At 38.6% G+C, this 22,971-nt stretch overlaps 1 protein-coding gene across 1 annotated transcript in view; it reads left to right on the top strand.

Moving 5' to 3' along the window:
* Positions 1–22,971, top strand: part of si:dkey-240h12.4 (death-associated protein kinase 2) — a 56,187-nt gene that overhangs the window by 19,457 nt on the left and 13,759 nt on the right. The window contains exons 3-8 of the mRNA XM_056480519.1: positions 1,534–1,755; positions 3,923–4,061; positions 9,729–9,858; positions 17,582–17,630; positions 21,441–21,467; positions 22,206–22,358. Of these exons, the coding sequence (XP_056336494.1) occupies positions 1,534–1,755; positions 3,923–4,061; positions 9,729–9,858; positions 17,582–17,630; positions 21,441–21,467; positions 22,206–22,358 (720 nt within the window). The remainder of the gene's footprint in view (positions 1–1,533; positions 1,756–3,922; positions 4,062–9,728; positions 9,859–17,581; positions 17,631–21,440; positions 21,468–22,205; positions 22,359–22,971) is intronic.

Here is a 22,971-nt window from a genome sequence, read left to right as displayed (position 1 = left end):
CAGAAACTTGCGTTCTGTGAATGAACGTCGCCTCGTTGTTCCACCCCAAAGAGGGAAGAAATCACTTTCCCGAACTCTCACATTCAATCTGCCCAGTTGGTGGAATGAACTCCCTAACTACATCAGAACAGCAGAGTCACTTGCTGTCTTCAAGAAACGACTAAAAACGTAACTGTTTAGTCTCCACTTTCCTTCCTAATCTGCAACTGCCTCTCTGGCTATACCACTAACTGTGCTCTCTCTCTCTCTCTCTCTCTCTCTCTCTCTCTCTCTTCTCTTTCTCTCTCTCTCCTCTCTCTCTCTCTCTCTCTCTCTCTCTCTCTCTCTCTCTCTCTCTCTCTCTCTCTCTCTCTCTCTCTCTCTCTCTCTCTCTCTTTCTCTCTCAAAAAAAAAAAAAAAAAAAAAATTTTACTAATGCTTTGCTTCTTAGACTTTACACACCTGAAACTTGTCTATAGCACTTGTTCACTGCTGCTCTTATAGTTGTGTAAATTGCTTCCTTGTCCTCATTTGTAAGTCGCTTTGGATAAAAGCGTCTGCTAAATGACTAAATGTAATGTAAATGTAAATGTAAACGTTGGGCTTTGGATAAGACTAGGGGTGTAACGGATCACAACCCACAGTTCGGAAGACACGTGACCCGCGGATTAAAACTTTCTTTAAACCTGTAGTTTATCCAACAATTATAAAAATTGCAGAGAGATCACCTCTCGTGTCATTCAAATCCCGTGTATGAAAGCATTTCGGCTTCTCTGGAAAATGTAATGATGATGGAATAAATGCTTTATTAGGTTATTAATTAAAGGTGTTTTCTGTCACTGTTTGTTTAGCCTGCATTAATGCATTCAGTGTAAAGCTGCACAATTAAACATTAAAAGATCATCATCTCAGTTCAAACCCGCGCAACATGAATGATAAATCATAATTACTTGCATATGTTTATTAATCCTTCGAAGCGCTGCATTCAAATCTGCGTTTGATTAAGAGAGATTTTTTTTCACTTTTTCAGTTAGTTTTAACATTTAAATAACACAGAAGTACTGAAAGAACAGTTTATAGTTCAGATATAAACACTGAAGTTTATGGTAAAGATTAAAATCACCATTTAATGCAGGGGTCTCAAACTCAAATGGTTTTATATGTGAATTGTTGAATAAGTAATTGAAAATAAATATGATATGTTGTACAAGATGTTTGATTTCTATATTTAGCATTATCAGCAACAGTAGCAAAGATCATTTTTCATGTTGAATGTTTTCCTTTTTTTCCAGCTGGTTGGATTTTTATTTTTATTAAAATTACAGGTTTTAAGTTGTTTGTTAAAACCAATGATTTTGCAGTAATATTTTTGTGTAAATGGAAAGTAAATGACATTTGTCTCCTCCCGTTTTTACTGATTCGAAAAATGGTCTGATCCGTGATTAAAAAACCGTAGTGTGATCTGAACCATGAGATTTGTGATCCATTACACCACTAGATAGTACAGTGCTGAAAAACATTCAACTGCGTTCATTTTGTTTCTTGCCACACTAGTGGTCACTTCGGGCAGGTGCGTGAGGTGCGGGAACGGGCCACGGATGTTCTGTGGGCAGGGAAGTTCCTGAAGCTGAAGAAAGGTGCAGGAAGCCGGCTTGGGCTGGAGAGGAAGAGTGTGGAGAAGGAGGTGGAGATCCTGCAGAGCCTTCAGCATCAAAACATCATGGCTATCAGAGACGTCTTCGAGAGCAGGGCCGAGGTCGTCCTCATCGTTGAGCTGTGAGCATGTGTTTGGTTTTCTGAAATAAAGCAATAAGAAAAGAAAAAAGATTTCCCAGAGATGGGTTGCGGCTGGAAGGGCATCCGCTGTATAAAACAAATGCTGGATAAGTTGGTGGTTCATTCCGCTGTGGCGACCCCAGATTAATAAAGGGACTAAGCCGACAAGAAAATAAATGAATGAATGATGAAAAGAAAAAAGAAATGTACAGCTGAAGTCAAAATTATTAACCCTCCTGTGATTTTTTTTTTTCTTTTTCAAATATATCCCAAATGATGTTCAACAGAGCAAGGAATTTTTCACAGTATTTCTGATAATATTTTTTTATATAAATAAAGTAAAATTTTATCTTATAGAATATTTATCTTATAGGTTAAATTTTTTTTTTATATTGAAAGGTCAATATTATTAGCCACCCTCTTTTTTCAATTGTCTACAGAAAAAAACATCATTATATAATGACTTGCCTAATTACCCTAACTTGCCTAATTAACCAAATCAACCTTGTTAAGTCTTTAAACTGCACTTTGAACTGAATACTAGTATCTTTAAAATATCTAGTAAAATATTATGTATTGCCATAATGGCAAATCAGTTATTAGAAATGAGATATTAAAACTATTATGTTTAGAAATGTGTTGAAAATATCTTCTTTCTGTTAAATAGAAATTGGGGAAAAATATACTGGGGGGCTAATAATTCAGGAAGGCTAATAATTCTGACTTCAGCTGTGTATGGAGACACCGTGAATAACACTTGAACATAGAAAGAAAGTTCATATATTATCTCACAATTTTGATTTTATTTAGTTCAGGGATTTTAGATTTGAACTCAAAGTAGTGGGAAAATTTGCGAACCTGAAAAACTTTGAACTATTTTTTATATTACTCAATTCTGAGATTTCAGTCATTTGATATTTCTGACTTTGATTCTCATTATTGAGAGTTTGTTGGCTTTCTTGCTAATCTCTAATAATAATAAAGAATAAAATAGTTTTTTCTTTAATAATTCTGCTTTTTACCTCAGAATTGTGACTATTTCTCATAATTGAAATTTATAGTTTCACAATTGGGGCGATGCAGTGGCGCAGTAGGTAGTGCTGTTGCCTCACAGCAAGAGGGTCGCTGGTTCAAGCCTCGGCTGGGTCAGTTGGTGTTTCTGTGTGGAGTTTGCATGTTCTCCCTGCGTTTGCGTGGATTTCCTCCAGGTGCTCTGGTTTCCCCCACAGTCCAAAGACATGCGGTACAGGTGAATTGGGTAGGCTAAATTGTCCGTAGTGTATAAGTGTGAATGAGAGTGTATGGATGTTTCCCAGAGATGGGTTGCAGCTGGAAGGGCATTCACTGCTTAAAACATGTGCTGGATAAGTTGGCGGTTCATTCTGCTGGCGACCCTGGATTAATAAAGGGACTAAGCTGAAAAGAAAATTAATGAATGAGTATCACAATTTATAAACTCAAAAAGAATTTAGAGATGCAAAGTCAAATATCTGACAAAAAAAGTCCTATTTGCGAGATGTTGACATAATGAGTTTAGAAATAAAAAATATGAGATATTAACCTGCAATTCTGGAAATAAATAAATAATATGTTTTTAAATTATTTGGCAAAAACACATAAGTTTCACCTAAAAGTTCCAAAAAATATAATAAATTTAGAATTTTGTTGGTACTTTTAGGTGAAATTTTGAGGTTTTTGCCAAGGAATATAAAAATAACATACTATTATTCAGTACTATAATTTGTAAAATATATATTTTATTGTGGGGCGACACGGTGGCTCAGTGGTTAGCACTGTTGCCTTACAGCAAGAAGGTTGCTGGTTCGAGCCCTGGCTGGGTCAGTTGGCATTTATTTATGGGCTTTCCATGTTCTTCCCATGTAAGTGTCCAAAGACATGTGCTATAGTTAAATTGAATAAGCTAAATTGGCCGTAGTGTATGTGTGTGAATGAGTGTGTATGAGTGTTTCCCAGTACTGGGTTGCAGCTGGAAGGGCATCCATCCATCCTTTAAAAGCATATACTGGATAAGTTGGCGGTTCATTCAAATGTGGCGACCCCTGATGACTAAAGAGATAAAGCCGAAGCAAAATGAATGAATATTTTATTGTATATGTTTATTTTAATTTTGCATCCTTTTTTTATTTTGACTCTCTTTTTAATGTAGCATAAAGGGTGGCGAACTCTTTGATTTCATTGCTGAGAAAGAAAACCTGACGGAGACGGAGGCCATTGAATTTATGAAGCAGATTCTGGATGGTGTAAACTACATGCACCAAAAAAACATTGCCCACTTTGACCTGAAGGTACGAAGCATGTTTATATTTGACTTTAACCAACGAGTGAAACTAGCAACCGCATGAACAGTTTCTACTGACCTGCAATATTTAACACTCCATGTAGCAAGCATCACACTTCCTATATAGATTTCAGCACGGTAAAGAGGAAGTGTACCTTTCTCACACTAACTGTCACCTAAATGATACTGTTGTTGTTATGAAGCGGACAGGAGACAGAGGTAAGGAAACGTTAGGGTGTTTATTAAATGACAACAAGGAGCACATGAAGGATAGCCAGGAGGATCAGGAATGATGTTGGGGTCTTTTCCTCCGTGGCTGGGTAACAGGAATACACGAGGATGGACAGCACACACCAGATACAGCTGACAGAGGATGACACAGACTTGGAAGGACTGGAAGACAGGACGATTCGGGAGGACCAGGAAGACTAGGAGGAATACAAAGAGAACAGGTAAGTAAATCGTTTGTTTTAGCTGAGGATGACTACGCTGAGTGGTCGCTCAGTTGTCCGCTTTCGTCGAGACGAGCCCGGACAATGAGCGACTGGAGTGCTGTGCTTTTATCTGGTGCTCGTGAATGTGATGCAGCTGTGTGCTCATTAGAAGTCAGGTGATGGTGATCTTCGTGAGTGGGGGTCGTGAGAGCCTGACCAATCCATGACAGTACCCCCCTCCCCAGGGCCCGCTCCTGAGGGCCGACACCTCCGACGCCGTGGTGGTCTCCCTCTGCCTCTAGGCGCTGGGAACTCAGGGTGGCTCTCATGAAACTCCACCATGAGACTAGGATCGAGAATATCAGCTCTGGGAACCCATGTCCTTTCTTCGGGGCCGTACCCTTCCCAGTCCACCAGGTACTCCAACTGGCCACCACGACGTCGGGAACGCAAGATCTCCTTCACTGCGTAGACGGCTCCTTCTTCTAGGAGCAGTGGAGGAGGGGGTTCCTCTTCGTGGTCAGGCTCTGTGGAGGGAAGAACAGGATCGTGATAGGGTTTCAGGAGTGATACGTGGAATGTAGGGTGAATACGGTAGTGAGAGGGTAATTGTAGTTTGTAGGTGACGGGGTTAACCTGTTCCACGATGGTGAAGGGACCAACAAATCGGGGACTTAACTTGCGAGAGGGCAGTCGCATGCGTATGTCCCGGGTGGATAGCCACACCTTTTGTCCGGGTGTGTATCTGGGTTCTTCAGACCTTCTCCTATCGGCGGTTACCTTGCTTCGACGGACTGCCCTCTGCAGATGTTGATGAGCCTCGTCCCAGACTCTCTCGCTCTCCCGGAACCAGTGATCCACTGCGGGGACATCAGATGGTTCGCCATCCCAGGGAAAGAGCGGTGGTTGGAAGCCCAGGACGCACTGGAATGGCGTGAGTCCGGTGGAGGGTTGCCGCAGTGAATTTTGGGCATATTCTGCCCAGCCCAAATACTGGCTCCAGGAGTTCTGGTGACCACTGCAGAAGGTCCTCAGGAACCGTCCCACCTCCTGAATCTTCCTCTCTGTCTGCCCGTTGGTTTGGGGATGATATCCAGAAGAGAGGCTGACGGCCACACCTAGGAGCTTGAAGAAGGCTTTCCATAGACGTGAGATGAACTGTGGACCTCTGTCCGACACAATATCTTCTGGAATACCAAATGACCTGAAGACTTGATTAAAGATATTGTCGGCAGTTTCAAAGGCTGTGGGAAGACCTTTCAGAGGGATTAGTTTGACAAACTTTGAGAATCTATCTACTATGACTAGAATACAGGTATTACCTTCTGACGAAGGGAGGTCAGTGATAAAGTCCACTCCTAGGTGTGACCAGGGACGGTTCGGAATCGGCAAGGGATGGAGCTTTCCAGCGGGTAGATGACGTGGGCTCTTGGATTGGGCACAGTCCTTACAGCCCTGAACATATTGCCTCACATCCCTTGCCATGTTTGGCCACCAGAATCGTTGGGATACTAGCGAGAGAGTATTGTTGATCCCTGGATGTCCAGTGCCTAGCGAGGTATGTAAGGAGTGGATCAGATCTACCCGGTGTTCAGGTGGTATGAACTGCCGATGAGGAGGGCATCCCGGCGGAGCAGGGGCTTCCGGAGTGGCAACGACTGGAGGAGCGTTCCAGGTGATCGGACAAATGGAGATGTGTTCGGGAAGAATCTTCGTTGGGAGTTCTTCATGATCGTGATGCTCGTGTAAACGAGAGAGAGCGTCTGCTCTTAGATTCTTGGGTCCTGGACGATAGGAAATGGAGAAATCAAACGTGAGAAGAAAAGTGACCATCTGGCTTGACGTGGACATAGTCTCTTGGCCTCTTTGATGTATTGGAGGTTTTTGTGATCTGTGATCACCTGGAACGGATGTTTGGCCCCCTCCAACCAGTGACGCCACTCCTCCAAGGCTAGCTTGATTGCTAGAAGCTCCCTGTCTCCTATGCTGTAATTCTGCTCCGCCGGGCTCAACTTCCGAGAGAAATAGGCACAGGGATGCAGTCGGGGCGGTGTATCATGATGTTGAGATAATACTGCCCCGACGCCGGTGGTGGATGCGTCCACTTCCACCACGAAAGGAAGATTTGGGTCAGGATGAGTCAGGAGTGGGGCCCTTGTGAACTCCTTCTTAAGAAGGCGGAAGGCTGCGGCTGCTTCTTTGGTCCACTCCAGTCCTTTGGGTTTACCCTTGAGGAGATTAGTGAGAGGTGATGTAATCCTGCTGTAGTCCTTGATAAACCGTCTATAAAAGTTAGCAAACCCAAGAAACCTCTGGAGCTCCTTAATGGAAGTGGGTTCTGACCAGGATAGAACAGCCTCAATTTTCTTCCCATCCATACGTATACCGGTTTGGTCAATGATGTATCCCAAGAAATGAATCGACTTCTGGTGGAATGAGCATTTCTCCGCTTTGAGGTAGAGGTGATGTTCTCTCAATGTGTGTAGGACCTCCGCAACGTGTTGGCGATGTTCGGCCTCACTCCGGGAGTAAATGAGGATGTCATCTATGTACACTATTACACAGTGGTGAAGAAACTCCCGGAGGACTTCATGAATGAAGTTTTGGAATACGGAGGGGGCGTTGACCAGACCGTAAGGCATGACCTCATATTCATAGTGGCCAGTAGGGGTCACGAATGCTGTCTTCCATTGGTCCCCCTCACGTATTCTTATCAGATTATACGCGCTGCGGAGGTCCAATTTAGTGAAGACTTTAGCTTCTCGGAGCTGTTCCAAAGCGGCTGGTACCAGAGGAAGGGGATATCGGTATTTTACTGTACCGTTATTTAGGACCCTGTAGTCGATGCATGGACGCAGCCCTCCGTCCTTCTTGGCCACAAAGAAGAAGCTTGAGGCGGCTGGTGATTTTGAGTGACGTATGTACCCCTGACTCAGAGCCTCCCTTATGTAATCTTCCATTGCCTGATTCTCTGGAAGCGAGAGCGGGTAGATCCTACCTCTTGGCAACTGGGCATCTGGAACTAGGTCGATCGCGCAGTCCCATGGCCGATGCGGCGGTAGCTGGGAAGCTCTCTTGGGGCAGAAGACATCATGAAAGGAGCTGTACTCCTTAGGAATGTGGATAGACTGCTTCTCAGGAGGGCTCTCGACCGATGTTGCAAACAAAGAAATGGGGTTCCGACCTTGAAGAGGGAGATTTGGAAAACAGGCAGGTGTACATCCAGATCCCCATTTCTTTATCTCTCCTGTGCCCCAAGAGATGATGGGATCGTGCTTCACCAGCCACGGGCGCCCTAGAATGATGTCCATATTTGCACCCTCCAGAACCAGAAATTGAATCCTCTCTTGATGTAACAACCCCACTTGAAGAAGGATGTCTTCGCATTGTCGATGGATACGGGTCGAAGATCGAGTGCACTGGGTTATCGGTTGTATCTGGTATATATGCGAGGACGCCTCAGTACGGAGGTGGAGTTGACGACAGAGGGATTGGGAGATGAAGTTCCCTGCTGACCCGGAGTCGATGAGGGCTGTGACAAGGAGAGAAATAGAGGCAGTAGTTATTTGTACGGTGGTAGTAAGTGGTTTACATTGTTCAATATTCGTACTGAATACACTCACTGAAGTCCGAATGGGACGAAGGGGACACTCCATACGGGTGTGTCCACTGACACCGCAGTATAGACACAGACCCCGGGTCAGCCTCCTCTGTCGTTCCGCTGATGTCAGTCTTCCAGACTCTATTATCATGGGTTCTGGTTCTGGAGAGGCTGTTGACTCAGGCGATTGGAGGAGTGCAGACGAGGGGTTGATGGTGTCCTGTTGATAGGAACGGAGACGATCGGAACATCGGAGAGAATGTTGGATGAATCTCTCCAGACCCATTGTATCATCTAATGTGGCCAGTTGGATTCGGAGAGTGGGTTCCAAGCCGAGCCGGTACGTGGTCAACAACGATCTCTCATTCCATCCACTTGCAGCTGCTAGAGTGCGAAACCGGAGAGCATATTCCTGTGTAGATAGAGTACCTTGCTTTAGATGATACAGCTGCTCTCCAGCGGCTACTTCCCCATCAGAACGTCCAAACACCTCTTTGAAATACTCCGTGAAGGTAGTGATGGAATTCATGACCGGCCCGGCTTGGTTCCAGATCGTCTCAGCCCATTTAAGTGCAGGTCCAGAGAGTAGAGATACGATGTAGGCGATCTTCGACTTATCTGTGGGATATAGAGAAGGTTGCATTTCGAATATGAGGGAACATTGTAACAGAAAACCATTGCACTCCCCCGCTCCGCCTGAGTAGGGCGCTGGTCGGGCCATGGGACTGGAAGGAAGGGCCGAAGAAGAAACTGTGGAGGCGGAAGTGCTCGGTGCTGGTGGTGCGTTGGAAAGTGGAGCTGGTGGCTGTAGAATCCGCTTCAACTGGTCCACCAGCTCTTGAAGGTGATCGGGGGTGCTCATGTTGTCGTCGTTATGGGTCCGGGCTTCTGTTATGAAGCGGACAGGAGACAGAGGTAAGGAAACGTTAGGGTGTTTATTAAATGACAACAAGGAGCACATGAAGGATAGCCAGGAGGATCAGGAATGATGTTGGGGTCTTTTCCTCCGTGGCTGGGTAACAGGAATACACGAGGATGGACAGCACACACCAGATACAGCTGACAGAGGATGACACAGACTTGGAAGGACTGGAAGACAGGACGATTCGGGAGGACCAGGAAGACTAGGAGGAATACAAAGAGAACAGGTAAGTAAATCGTTTGTTTTAGCTGAGGATGACTACGCTGAGTGGTCGCTCAGTTGTCCGCTTTCGTCGAGACGAGCCCGGACAATGAGCGACTGGAGTGCTGTGCTTTTATCTGGTGCTCGTGAATGTGATGCAGCTGTGTGCTCATTAGAAGTCAGGTGATGGTGATCTTCGTGAGTGGGGGTCGTGAGAGCCTGACCAATCCATGACAGTTGTACAAAACATAATCAGAAAGAAAGGCACTTCATTAAAAATTGGCACACTTGCTTTCAGTACTAATGTGGACTTTTAACACGAATAACTGGGAATAAACTTGATCAGTGTTTTTTATATGTTTATTTTAAAAAATGTGAGTAAATTAACCTCGTTAAAAATCTTTAAAAAACCTTTTTACTTACTTACAATTTAGGAACTTGTTGGTTGTTCTCCAATTTTGATCGACACCGTGATTTACAGTAAAAATCACAAAATGTGTTGTTTTTGCTCTTCAGCCGGAGAATATCATGCTGTCAGACAAGCACGATCCTCATCCAGACATCAAGATCATTGATTTTGGCATGGCTCACCACTTCATTCAAGGAGAGGAGTATAAGAGTTTAGGTGGAACCCCTCAGTATATTGGTGAGTCGTTCAGTCTATGTGGTTTTGAGTTCAAATGATGACTTAAAATGACTTACGCATATATGCAAATGCAGACCCGAACGCTTGTCCAATACTACAAGTATGAGATATGCATTATCACTTCAACACTGCAAATTACAATAAAGCAGTAATATCATTAAATACTATTGCAATCATTGAAAAATAATGCTGAAAGGTATTGGGAAAAATGTAATAAAAGTTTGCGATTATATAATGTTGTTTAAAAATACAGGGATTTTCAGATCATGTCTTGTTTAGCTATATTTAGCAATAATGAATCATTCTAGTGGAATCAATTTGGTAACTGAAGGTTACAAACGGAGATGCGAATCCCAATGCAGATTTATTTACAATGATCGTAAATCAGGCAAGGGTCAACAACAGGATCAACCGGGTACATATATATAATCCAAGTAGTGAAAACCGGAGAAAGGTAAGGTAAACTAGGAACAAGGCTAGGAGTAGATAACATAAAACAGAAGAATTAAAAAACACGGCTAGACAAGGAAATGAAAATGCTACGTAAAGTTGCAGGTTAATTTTTACTAACAAAACAAACAAACAACCCTCAGCAATGTGTGTGAGCGAATGTAGTGCATAAATAGTCTGTGTAGTGAGTCCTTTAGCAGCTTCAGCTGTGAGTGTTTGCAATCAGACGACATTAGGAACCGTTGTGTGTGCGTGGTTCATGCTGTGATTTGTAGTCCATTTGGTGGCAGGAGTTGTAATTCTCCAGCAATCCGCAGTTTTGAAATCGCTGCTGACTGTAACAATTTTGTTATGGTTCATCTGCATAGAAAATGAAAATTAACATTTTACTTTTTGAATGACAAATGTATTTTCGATTTAAAAACTGTATTTCAGTATTTCCACTTTAAAATCGAATGTTTAATGCTTTCATGCTTGTCATTAATTATTTGTCATTAATATATTCTAAGTGAAATTGTTTCAATATAAGTCCTACATTGTATTGTCATTGAGCGGCACGGTGGTTCAGTGGTTAGCACTATCGCTTCACAGCAAGAAGGTCGCTGGTTCAAGTCCCGGCTGAGCCACTTGGTATTTCCGTGTGTAGTTTGTGTATGTTTTCCCCATGTTTGCGTGGGTTTCCTCCGGGTGCTCTAGTTTCCCCCCCAATCTAAAGACATACGCTAAAATGGCACTACTGTATGTGTGTGTGTTCATGAATGTGTGTATGGGTGTTTCTCAGTACTGGGCTGTAGCTGGAAGGGAATTCGCTGTGTTAAACATATGTTGGAATAGTTGGCTGTATATTCTGCTGTGGCAACCTTTGAAATAGAGACTAAGCTGAAGGAATGAATGTATTGTCATTTAGACCTCCAGAAATTGACAGTTGGTCATAATAACAAAAGTATTAATTTGTTGTAATTGAAAATCAGGGATATTCCACCAAATATTGATTTCTCAACTCTTCTGAATTTAAAACAGTCATTAAAAAATGACTAAATTAAAACTACAAATGACTCAAAATGACAATGGTTTTTATTTCAAATTTGGAAGAAATTCTCATTAGTAATTAACAGAAAAAAAACTTAAATAGTCACCTTGGTGCCATTCCAATTCCCTGAGCCCTTCGTTCATCTTCAGAACACAAATTAAAATATTTTGCGTGAAATTGGAGAGCTCTCTCAATATCCATGGTCATAAGACATTTAGTAGTCCAGAAAAAGAACTAAAAACATTGTTAAAACTTTCCATGTGACTTCAGCGGTTGAACTGTAATCATACGAATACGAATTTTCCTTTTTTGGTGAACTAACCATTTAATGGGCAATATGTGGCAGTAACAAACCTCGATAAATAAAGAGGTGAGAAAGTGACAAAGTTGACATCACATATCTGTGGTTAAAATTTTTTTTAACTATAAACTATAACTATACTAACTATAAATGTGTGAACATTCACTTGTCTCTTTTTCTTTAATATACTCCAAGTGAAAATTGTTGCGTTGAAAATTGAAAGTCATACATTTTGTTGTCATCGGGTGGCATGGTGGCTCAGTGGTTAGCACTGTCGCCTCACAGCAAGAAGGTCGCTGGATCTAGTCCCAGCTGTGCCAGTTGGCATTTCTGTGTGGAGTTTGCATATTCTCCCCATGTTTACGTGGGCTTCCTCTGGGTGCTCAGGTTTCCCCCACAGTCTAAAAACATGCGGCAAAAGTGAATTGAATAAAAGCTAAATTGGCCGTAGTGTGCTAGTGTGTGTGAATGTGTGTGTATTGGTTTTTCCCAGTACTCGCATGCAGCTGGAAGGGCATCCACTGTGTAAAACATATGCTGGAATAGTTGGCATTTATTCCACTGTGGTGACCTCTGAAATAGAGACTAAGCCGAAAGGTCATAATAACAAAAGTATTAACTTGTTGTACTTGAACATCAGGGATATTCCACCAAATATTGATGTCGTCTGAATTTAAAACATAGTTTCTAAAATTGACTGAACTAAAACTACAAATGGCTCTAAATGGCAATGTTTTTTATTTCAAGTTTGGAAGAAATTCTCATTAGTAGAGCTCCCTCATCCTCTGGTCATAAGACATTCAGAGCTCTAGAAAAAGAACCAAAATCATTGTCAAAACTTTCTATGTGACTTCAGTGGTTCAACTGTAATCATACGAAGCTCCAAGAACACTTTTGGATGACAAAAAAATCTGTAAAAAGGTTTTTGTTCTGTAAAACTCTTATGACCGTTTTTGTCTATGAAGGATGAGAGAGCTCTTGAATATCATCTTAAATTATCCTCATTTGTGTTCTGACCTTGAATGAAGGTCAGGATTGAATCGACACACTGAAAAAAATTATTCAAAGATGATTCCTTGGATTTACTAAATTTTTTGGTTGGAAACAATTTATTTGGGCTGAATTTAAACAAACAAATTAAGTTGAACATTATTACATTTTTTTTGTTTGTTTAAATTCAACACGAATAAATTGTTTGCAACAGTTTTGCATGCAACACTTTTTCAGTGCACGAAGATGACTCATTAACAACAGAATTTTCTTTTTTGGGTGAACTAACCCTTTAACGGGTAATTTGGCAAACCTCCATAAATAAAGATGTGATAAAGTTGACATCACATATCTGTGGTTAAACAGGTTTATTTTTTAACAGCTAACAAAAAATGTGTGAACAGCCACTTGTGTCTTTTTACGTTAACTAGACCGCATTTTCATAACATCTTATGGGCGCGTGTGTGTGTAGAGTTTGCTTCTGCTCAAATGTGTGTGTTTGACCGCACACCTGCTTCTGTCTCTGCATGTGTTTTGTTTCTGCCTTCAGCAATATGCACAGTTTTTAGTGCTGGTCATCTCCATGGAGACGAGTGAACTTCAGATGAAATGGCAGAGCTGAGTCAGTTCAGCTGAACATTGAGTGGACAGAAATAACCGTTGTGTTTTCACATATGATCTCACTGCTGATGGACTGCAGAAATGTCTTCGAGTGCTTTAACAGCTCATCACTTCTGATAACCTGCGGTGCCACCGTCAGTGCTGTTTTAATCACCAGCCTTGACAGATATATGCACGTATATTTTGTCCATTGCGGCCCAAATCTGTACTTCACAAATATATATATTAAATTCATTCATTCGTGCATTCATTTCCTTTTATTAATCTGGGGTCACCACAGCGGAATGAACCGCCAACTTATCCAGGATGTGTTTTTTTACGCAGCGGATGCCCTTCCAGCTGCAACCCATCACTGGGAAACATTCATACACACTCATTCACACACATACACTACGGACAATTTAGCTTACCCAATTCACATATACCACATGTTTTTTTGGACTTGTGGGGGAAACCGGAGCACCCAGAGGAAACCCACGTGAACATGGGGAGAACATGCAAACTCCACACAGAAATGCCAACTGACCCAACCGGGGCTTGAATTAGCGACCTTCTTGTTGTTAGGTGATTGTGCTACCCACTGTGCCACCATGCTGCCCTATATATTAATTACAGATATCGTATTTGCTGATGTCAGTCACAATAACAGTGTTTCCCACAGGTTTGAAATATACTTGCGGTGGTTGCCAGATTGAAACACACCATTTACCCACATCACATAAATAGTTAACTATTTGCGATAAACAAAACAGAATTACATTTTTAACAATAATTTTATTTAATTAATAATTTTACACTGTTATACGCTGTTTCTTTTCAATGGATTAAAGTAAAAAACAAAAGAAAGAAGTCCACTATTTCTCTTACTGTTATACTATTAAGGATCCATGTCCACCCATTGACAGGCCAGGCAAAATCTGCTGCTCTCTCTCTTTCAAGACCAAAAGCAAACTCGAATGCCAAAGCATTTTGGAAATGTATATAAAATAGCCTATGTAATATATTAATATCATCAAATTAATAAAATAATCAGCAAATGAGAAATACATCTTTTTTTTTAAAGAAAGTTTATGTTGAAAAAAAATTATGTATACAACTAGAGCTTGCTTGTTTTGACAATATCTGAAGTGTAAAATTGTTGTTATTATTAAAATATTATTAGTGTATTATTAAATGTATTTAATTATAATAATTCTTTTGAAACGGCAAATAAAAATCTTTTTCATCTGGGCCATTTGAAAAAATCTTTAGCGTTTAGCCCTTTCGTTCATAATGGTTTTAAAAATGTCTTTAAAAGTCTTAAATTTTACTTGGTGAAACCTGCACAAACCCTGAAAAATGAATAATTGATGACTTAAGTGTGATTGAATTAATAACAGGGTGGAGAGAGTAAATTGTTTTACACATTGAGAAAGGCGTTGATCCGAAATGTTTGTGGTTTTGTTTCCTAAGAAATATGTAATTAAAAAATAATTAAATGTGTTAAGATCACTGCTACTTAAAATAAGCTATATCCAAAGAATTATCGTAGTGCAAATATTTAATACCATATTGGTCAAACCAAGTTTTGTATTATCTCTTTATGTGAGTGGGCAGAAATAGTCTGCTGCCTGATATAAGGCAGACCCTTTGTTCAAAGTGACTACTTCACTTATCATGAGGACGTCCTTTGTAAACAAGTAGAGGTTAAGTGTTTTTTTACGCAGATATGACCAACTGTGATCTCAGTGACTTTCCAGTTCCTGACTCAGAACTACTGTTAGCTCCCGAAATCCTCGCAACCTAAACAATCACTTGCACTTTGTCATATAAAACAGACTTTCGTTTCATAGACTAATAAGTTTATCCACTTTAAATGCACTGTTCACCCAATATCACTAATTATAATTGATAATTTAATGTACACACACCCTCATGTTGTTCAAAGCGTTTGCAGTCATGAGGGTGAGTAAATGTGGGAGCATGTTTATTTTGGCTTTGTTTTTAATTAAGAAAATTGTCTTAATGAAAAGTTAGGGTTTGGTGTGTAGAGCATAACACTGTTGTTATTCTATTGGGTTAACTCTTTACAATAAGGATGCATTATTTATTTATTTATTTTTAAAAAAGCTACATTTATTGGCTTTTTTATTTCAGAACTAAAACATATAAGGAAAAATTACAAACTTAGTCTAAAACATCAGGAATTAAACAAACATATAAAACGTGTATTCAGATTAATTATTTAATTAATATACTAAAAAACTAAAAATGAAAAACTATTAAAATAAAATTCAACACACTTCTTTTGTACATTGCATTTCGCTGCTTTTCCAATGTTTTGTTTTGTCTTTTGTTGGTTTGCATTAGTGTAATGATAGTTAATGTATGCCTTAACATGAACAACCAATGAACAGTACATTAATTACATCACATAATATTCAAGTAAATTTATGAAATTACAAATGTGTATTGTTTGGCTTTGTTAAATAATGTTAACGAGCCCAATGTTGTATTTTATTATAAATTTGTAAATGTTGAAATGAAATTATCTGCATTAAGTTCATTAGTAAATATATTAGCTTAACTATTTAAACTTGTAAAGTGTGACACTGTATTGTTATTGTTATATTTATTATTACTATTGTGATTGTAATATCATTGTGCCTGCTGCAGCCATGGTACAGCAGGAAAGTGTTTTGATTATTGCGACGGAATAAGAGTATAGTTCCTGGCTATATCAACCTAGAACATAGCAACTTCATTTTCTGTTGGTCTTAATACACAATGTAATTACAGTAGAGTCAGGCTTTAAATTGAAAAATTACCTGAATGAATTTTTTGAGTAAGGGCTTACTCACACTAGGCTATCCAATTCCAAACCGTGGCCAGATGCATTTCCCTGTTCGTTTGACAAGTGTGAGTGCTCTGAATCGGGTCAAGGCACGGATAAGTTAGCCAGCCCGATCGGTTGGGCTTTGGCGTGGTACGCTTGTAGTGTAAGTGCAAAGCGTACATGAGCCCGAAACTGAAGATGCGATGGCACTTTAAAGGGACTGTTTTATATGGATTTATTAATCGTATCTACTTTTCAATGAACGCAAACTGTCATATAGTTTATTAAAGATGCAAACCCCTCACTGCACATGAGCTGCACCTTCAGCAAACCTCCTAATACTTGCAGCACAAGGACTTTTATGATATGCTAACTTATGAGCATCAAAAGTGGTGGATCTGTTCTGCAAAATATTTGCCTGTGTGTCACTGCATCCCAAACGACTATAAATAATCCAAAACGATATAATTAAAGCGATGTCCACTGTGCTGAGCGAGTGCGCTTCTCTTCCTGTTAAACAGTCGCATCATCGATGACAGAAGCGTGCTCTGGCTCCAAAAGTAAAAAATGCTATGTGAGTGCAGGCCATCGGGGAAGATGGGAGGAGGGACAAGCGCTCTTTGGCATGGTTCTGGGCATTGTGCCTAGTGAGAGTACGCCCTAAGATGCTAATGGTCTAATCTGATTCAATGATCTATGCTAAGCTAAGCTAAAAGTGCTCTCGCCAGACCCAGAGGTCTGCTGAATGGATTAAAAAATGGTAAAACTTAATTGTTTAACTCTAGAAGACTTGTAAAATGAGCTTATTTTTTTAAAACCTGTTTCTTTAAGGTCATGTTAGGCCTGTGAGATTGATCAGAAGGCACAAAAAGACTACAACATACTATTCGCATGTAATATCGAAACTCAATCATTCATTCATTCATTCATTTTCCTTCGGCTTAGTTCCTTATTTATCAGGGGTTGCCACAGCGGAATGAACCACCAACTAGTCTGGTGCATAAACACAGAGGATGCCCTCCAGCTGCAACAGAGTACTGGAAAACACCCATACACCCTTATTCACATATGCAGTCATACACCACGGCCAATTTTGTTTACCCAATTTACTTATAGCACACTTATAGGCGACAGTGCTAACCCCTGAGCCACTGTGGTGCCTGTACTCATTAAATAAAGTGAAAAGACACTAAATGTAGAACTGCTCTGTTCTTCTGAATATTTCTTCATATTACTTGTGCATATTTTTATAAATCTCTGAAGGGAGCACAATCATCTGCTGTGACGTAAACATGTGCCGCTACTCTCAAAGAATGCACTTAATCATGTCATTTTTCTTTTCAGTTTGTCTTCTTAAAAATGTTCCTCTGTCTGGCCAAGGCTGGGAAATGTTTGATTAATGCAGTGAAATGAGTTCAGTGCTCTGTTGCAGCTGGAAAAATGCTGAAGGTTATGTGAGCGTTGTAGAGTTGTAGAGCTTTCATTTTATTTAAAATGTTTTTTCTTTGCGTTTCAGCGCCGGAGATCATCAACTATGAACCTCTCGGTACGGCTGCAGACATGTGGTAAGATTAGTAACAAGCACTCATACCTTAATTCAAATATTGCTATAAGGGACTTTTCGGGCATGTTCAGACTTGATTCATCTTCCTCCGGCATCTACTGTTGCTCGTTTAATGTGTGTATCTGTCTCAGCATGTATATGAAGTTCTTCAACACAATATCCAGCTCAATGTGGCTGTCGTGTGCAAAATGTTGTCAGAAAGCAAACTATTTTAGCTTTTGACAAAACGCAGTAGCTGCCATGTGCTGAGCCAAAGACAACAGTTCATATCTGGTTAGCATAATGTTAGCATAAAACGTGTTGGGTTTACATCTCATTCATTCTTGAAGCTCAGATGGTAGAGCATGGCACAAACAAAGCTGAAGTCATGGCTTTACTTTCTAGAAGACATTATTTTATAGAAGCTGAAGTAAAAGTGGCTGTGGATAATAACCTCTATATTTAATTCTTCTTAGACATTTTTATTTTATTTTTTATTTTGCACAGCCTGTGTGGAAAATGTCACAATTTGGTTTCATTTAATTTAATGATTGTAAAAGTAATTTATCTATTAACAGCTGTGAGATTATTTTGTATATCAGCAATTTTAATAATTAGATGTATCTAAATATTGTAAAAAAAAAAAAAAAAAAAAAAATATATATATATATATATATATATATATATATATATATATATATATATATATATATATATATATATATATATAATAGTATTTAGATTTAAGCTATTATTTGAATGATAATCTACTCAAATATTATATTATATTATTAATATTTTTATTGTATATAAAGGTTTTTATTGTAATTAAAAGAGTTCATAAAATATCATTTTGTTTAATATTATATTAAAATATCAAATTTTTTAAATATTTATTACTGTTTATAGATTGTATGGAAAATAATTTATGGAAAGAATGTTGTTACTTTTTTGTAAACAAAAATTTTGTAATAATAATAAATTATATATACACAATACATTCATTCATTAATTTTCTTTTCAGCTTAGTCCCTTTATTAATCTGGGGTCGCCATATACATAATACATATATTATAGTAATATTATATTATAACATAATATTTTTGTTTACTAGAAATATGATAAAAAAAGCAATATGAAGGTTTTGAGATTTGAATATTGAAAATACAAATGAGATACAATTGTGGGCTAGAAATTGAGGCCTTGAGATGAAGAACCACATAAGTCCATATTTTCAAATTTTGAGTAATAAAATGAGAGTTTTTTTTATTTGGATTGGAACATTATATTATATATTTTTTTATTTTACTTGATAGACAACAAAAGCTTCTCAATTCTAAGTAGATAAAATTTTAAATCAGTATTAGATATTGAGATTTATATTTCTCAAATGTGGAAGAACGGTATATGTCTAGTTAGTGTGGAATAACCGTATAACTCCAATTCATAATATCACTTTAAACCAGGGATTCTCAACCTTTTTCACTGAGGGGCCCACTTTTTTCTCCAATCAATATTTGAAGGCCCACCTGTCTGACATTTTCCCTAAAATGTTTGAATGAAATTTAAACCTTTATTTCTTAACAAATATATATATTTGTTGTTTATTCATTCATTCATTCCTTTTCTTTTCGGCTTAGTCCCTTTATTAATCTGGGGTCGCCACAGCGGAATGAACTGCCAACTTATCCAGCACATGTTTTACACAGTGGATGCCCTTCCAGCCACAACCCATCTCTGGGAAACATCCACACACACACATACGCTACGGTCAATTTTAGCATACCCATTTCACCTATACCACATGTCTTTGGACTTGTGGGTGAAACCGTAGCACCTGGAGGAAACCCTACACGAACACAGGGAGAACATCAAACTCTACACACAAAAGCCAACTGACCCAGCCGAGGATCGAACCAGTGACCTTCTTGCTGTGAGGTGCACGTGCTACCCACTGCACCACCGCTTCACCCAATATTTGTTGTGCCTTGTATTATTTTTCTATTATCAGAATTTTTTTTTAAATATATAATTTTATTTAAATTTAGTTATAAATAAAACTAAAACTATATAATATATATCATAGATTAAAACTACATATACTATTTTATATATATATATATATATATATATATATATATATAATTTTTTTTTGTAACCTACACAGATTCAAAGAAAACCACTGGTCAACAGGAAGATGGCAAAAGACTAGCTTCTGCTTTAAACTGGAATGACTGAATGTCTACTATTAAATATCTACCATTCAAAAATATACAGACAAATGTAAAATACAGTAAAACACCATTAATCTGTTGAAACGCGTCGATCAGATGGCAGTTCAGTTTGCAGGATATTATTGGAAGATCGCTTTCAAGAACAGAGAACAGCCCCGCCAGAGCATGTCTGAAGCTCATATGCAAGTTTATTTTACATATATGAAACACCACTGAGCCTTGCTACATCCTCCTGAATGGGAGATGTCCATTATAAAACACTTGCAGTACATGAATTTGGACAACTATTCAGATAAAATTGAATAGTTCACACAAAAATACACAAAGAGAGACTTTTATTACATGCATAGTTTGTGAATGAACAGACATGTACTAGTCGCAGACGTGATCATGAGGCTGTTTTTGCGCCGAGGATTCAATCAGAGAACAGGAGATTGCATTACTTCGATCATTTTAATATAGCATATTAATAATGAAATCCAAATATTATAATATAATATTGAGAGTTAATTTTAAGCTGTCTCGCGGCCCACCGGTTGAGAATCCCTGCTTTAAACCACTAAAGATCTGATTCCTTCATCTTAGTTTTAATACAGTAACAGAAACTTCATGTTAATATTAAGCATGTCTTTAAAGTTTATTATTATTATTATTTAAATACAGAAAATACAGTATATGCAATGTACAATACATAGACTTTCCTACAGTACAGGCAATAACAATTAATTATTATCAATAAATAAATGAATGAATAAATAAATACATTTTTATGGTGATGGCATAGTCTCTGAACTTTTGATTGCTTCTTGTATGTTTAGGTAGCTCCAATAGTGCACCTTGTCGTTTATTTAGAAAAACCAGCGCCGTGCATCTGTGTATACTACTTTAAACTGTTCTTGCGCTCCGCCATCTCACGACATAAATAAATATATAAACAAATAAACTAATAAACAAACTGCTTGCCGTAGTTTACACAGAACTGGCGTGAAATATACATTGATACAGCTTTATTATTTATGGTATGTTGTTTATTTTGATAGGTTAACTGTTTTTTTGGTGTTTAGCATTCCTCTGCGTGTTCAGAGAGAGAGAGATCACATTTACAGTTCTTCCTCTAACATCTTTCGGTGGATTTTCCCCTGGTCTTTATTCTCGGTTTTGATTCAAATATGGTTTCCCAGCTCTCCTTAAAGACTTCCCTACTCTGTCCTTTCATTTGTTCATGTCGGCTCTCCTTTTTTTGCTGTGGTTTTGCCTTTTAATGTCCAAAGTGGGCATGACAGCAAGCAGCATGTCCATTCTTCTTAGTGGACATAAAGGTTTTTCCGAGTGACACTATTTTAATGCTTAAAATGCAGACTCATGGTTGCACGAAAATATCCCCAAACTGTTTGTGCATACAAAGTTCACACATACTATTAGTCACATGATGATCTCATTTTTTTTTCTTGGACTTCGTTGCACGCACTCAATGAACAGTATATATAAAATAACTTTTCATTATTTTAATTTTCTTGTTTTGCATGATAAATATATTAGAATGAACTTACCACTTAATATAATCATGTTTGCATGTTCCTGTGCTTTTCTTTTTCTAGGAGTATTGGTGTCATTACCTACATTCTGTAAGTAATCTTCCATTGTTCATCATAACATAACCCTGACAGTGAATCCTTTTAGATTCATTCTGAACACCAAAGTCCTGCTCCACACATTCATATTTGAACTGGGATATAAATCAGCTCTGAAAGAAAGCCTCCTTTGACAAGCAGTGTGTTTTGTCAAGTTTATAGGTCAGGTCCTGTGGGATGAGATCAGTTCTGTCAGAAATGAAGCACACCAGATATAGAGGAGATAACCAACAGAATGCTCACTGTGAGCCTTTCAGGTTTAACCAGGGATAAGGAGGTTCATCTTAAAGCTGGCGTGTCCTTTTTTATATTAACAATTTCTTCAATACCAGGTTATTGTGGAGGGATATTACACATGTCAGCTTTCATAGAAACTTCATTATTGATCTTATGAAAGACTTATTGTATTTCTGTATTGTGCTGTCTCTTTTAGATTCTCTAGTCTAGTCAAATACAAAAAAAAATTATATATATATATATATATATATATATATATATATATATATATATATATATATATATATATATATATAATATAGAGTTTTCTTCTACAATTAGCTTATTTTTGTCAGCCTCTTATGTTTATATTGAGTTATTTCATGTTAAAGGCAACGAAAATAATGTGTTATTGCCCTTGAAATCTAAATTACTGAACCTAGACATATGAGCCTGAAAAAACATGCTCATTTTATATATATATATAGTGTTATTTATGTATATTTTTGTCATCAGTTTGAGTGGCCTGTCACCATTCCAAGGCGAGACTGATGAAGAGACGCTGAGAAACATTGTGTCAATGAACTATGAGTTTGAGCCTCATTTCTTCAGCCAAACCACCAACATGGCCAAAGACTTCATCCAGAAACTACTAGTTAAAGACCAGAGGTAATAATAAATGACTGGGATTAAAAATGGTTTTGAGTGAAGCAACATTTCCCAAAACATTTACGTACTTGATAATGTTAATAAGTTCACACTGCACGATTTTAGCCCTGATTTTTGCTTGCTGACAAAAATTGCCAACAAAAGCCATGAAATTGCCAACAAAAGGCCAAAATCAGTGGCAAATTGGTGCTTGTTCATGCGAGCCACAATGACACAGTGTGAATTATCAAAAATGCCCATGAACGCCCATGAAATATTTGGCATGCTAAATACCTGGACCAGTTGGCCATTCAAAATCATGCTGTGTCAAATGAGTTCTGACTGAAAAACACACCAGCGATGACTAGGGATGTAACGATTCACTGTGACCAGGCTGAAAACCGGTTGAAATGTTGAATGAATCGTGATACATTTTTTGAACAGAGGGGGTGCTGTGTTTACAGGCGCAATTTCGCTTTACCTGCACATCAGTGGCAGGCAAGAGGTTAAGCGGCAGAGTAAAATGACAGCGGTGAAGTGCACCAGATAAAATACAAACTGTGCAAATACTGCAAAAAGACATTTATTTACACTAACAGAACATTGAATATGAATCACATAAAACATCAGCTCA

This window comes from Danio aesculapii, chromosome 19, assembly GCF_903798145.1.
Source record: "Danio aesculapii chromosome 19, fDanAes4.1, whole genome shotgun sequence".
In the NCBI taxonomy this organism is placed as follows: Eukaryota; Metazoa; Chordata; class Actinopteri; order Cypriniformes; family Danionidae; genus Danio; species Danio aesculapii.
The sequence above is the reverse complement of the archived record's forward strand: the minus strand, read 5'-3'. Positions and strand labels throughout refer to the sequence as shown.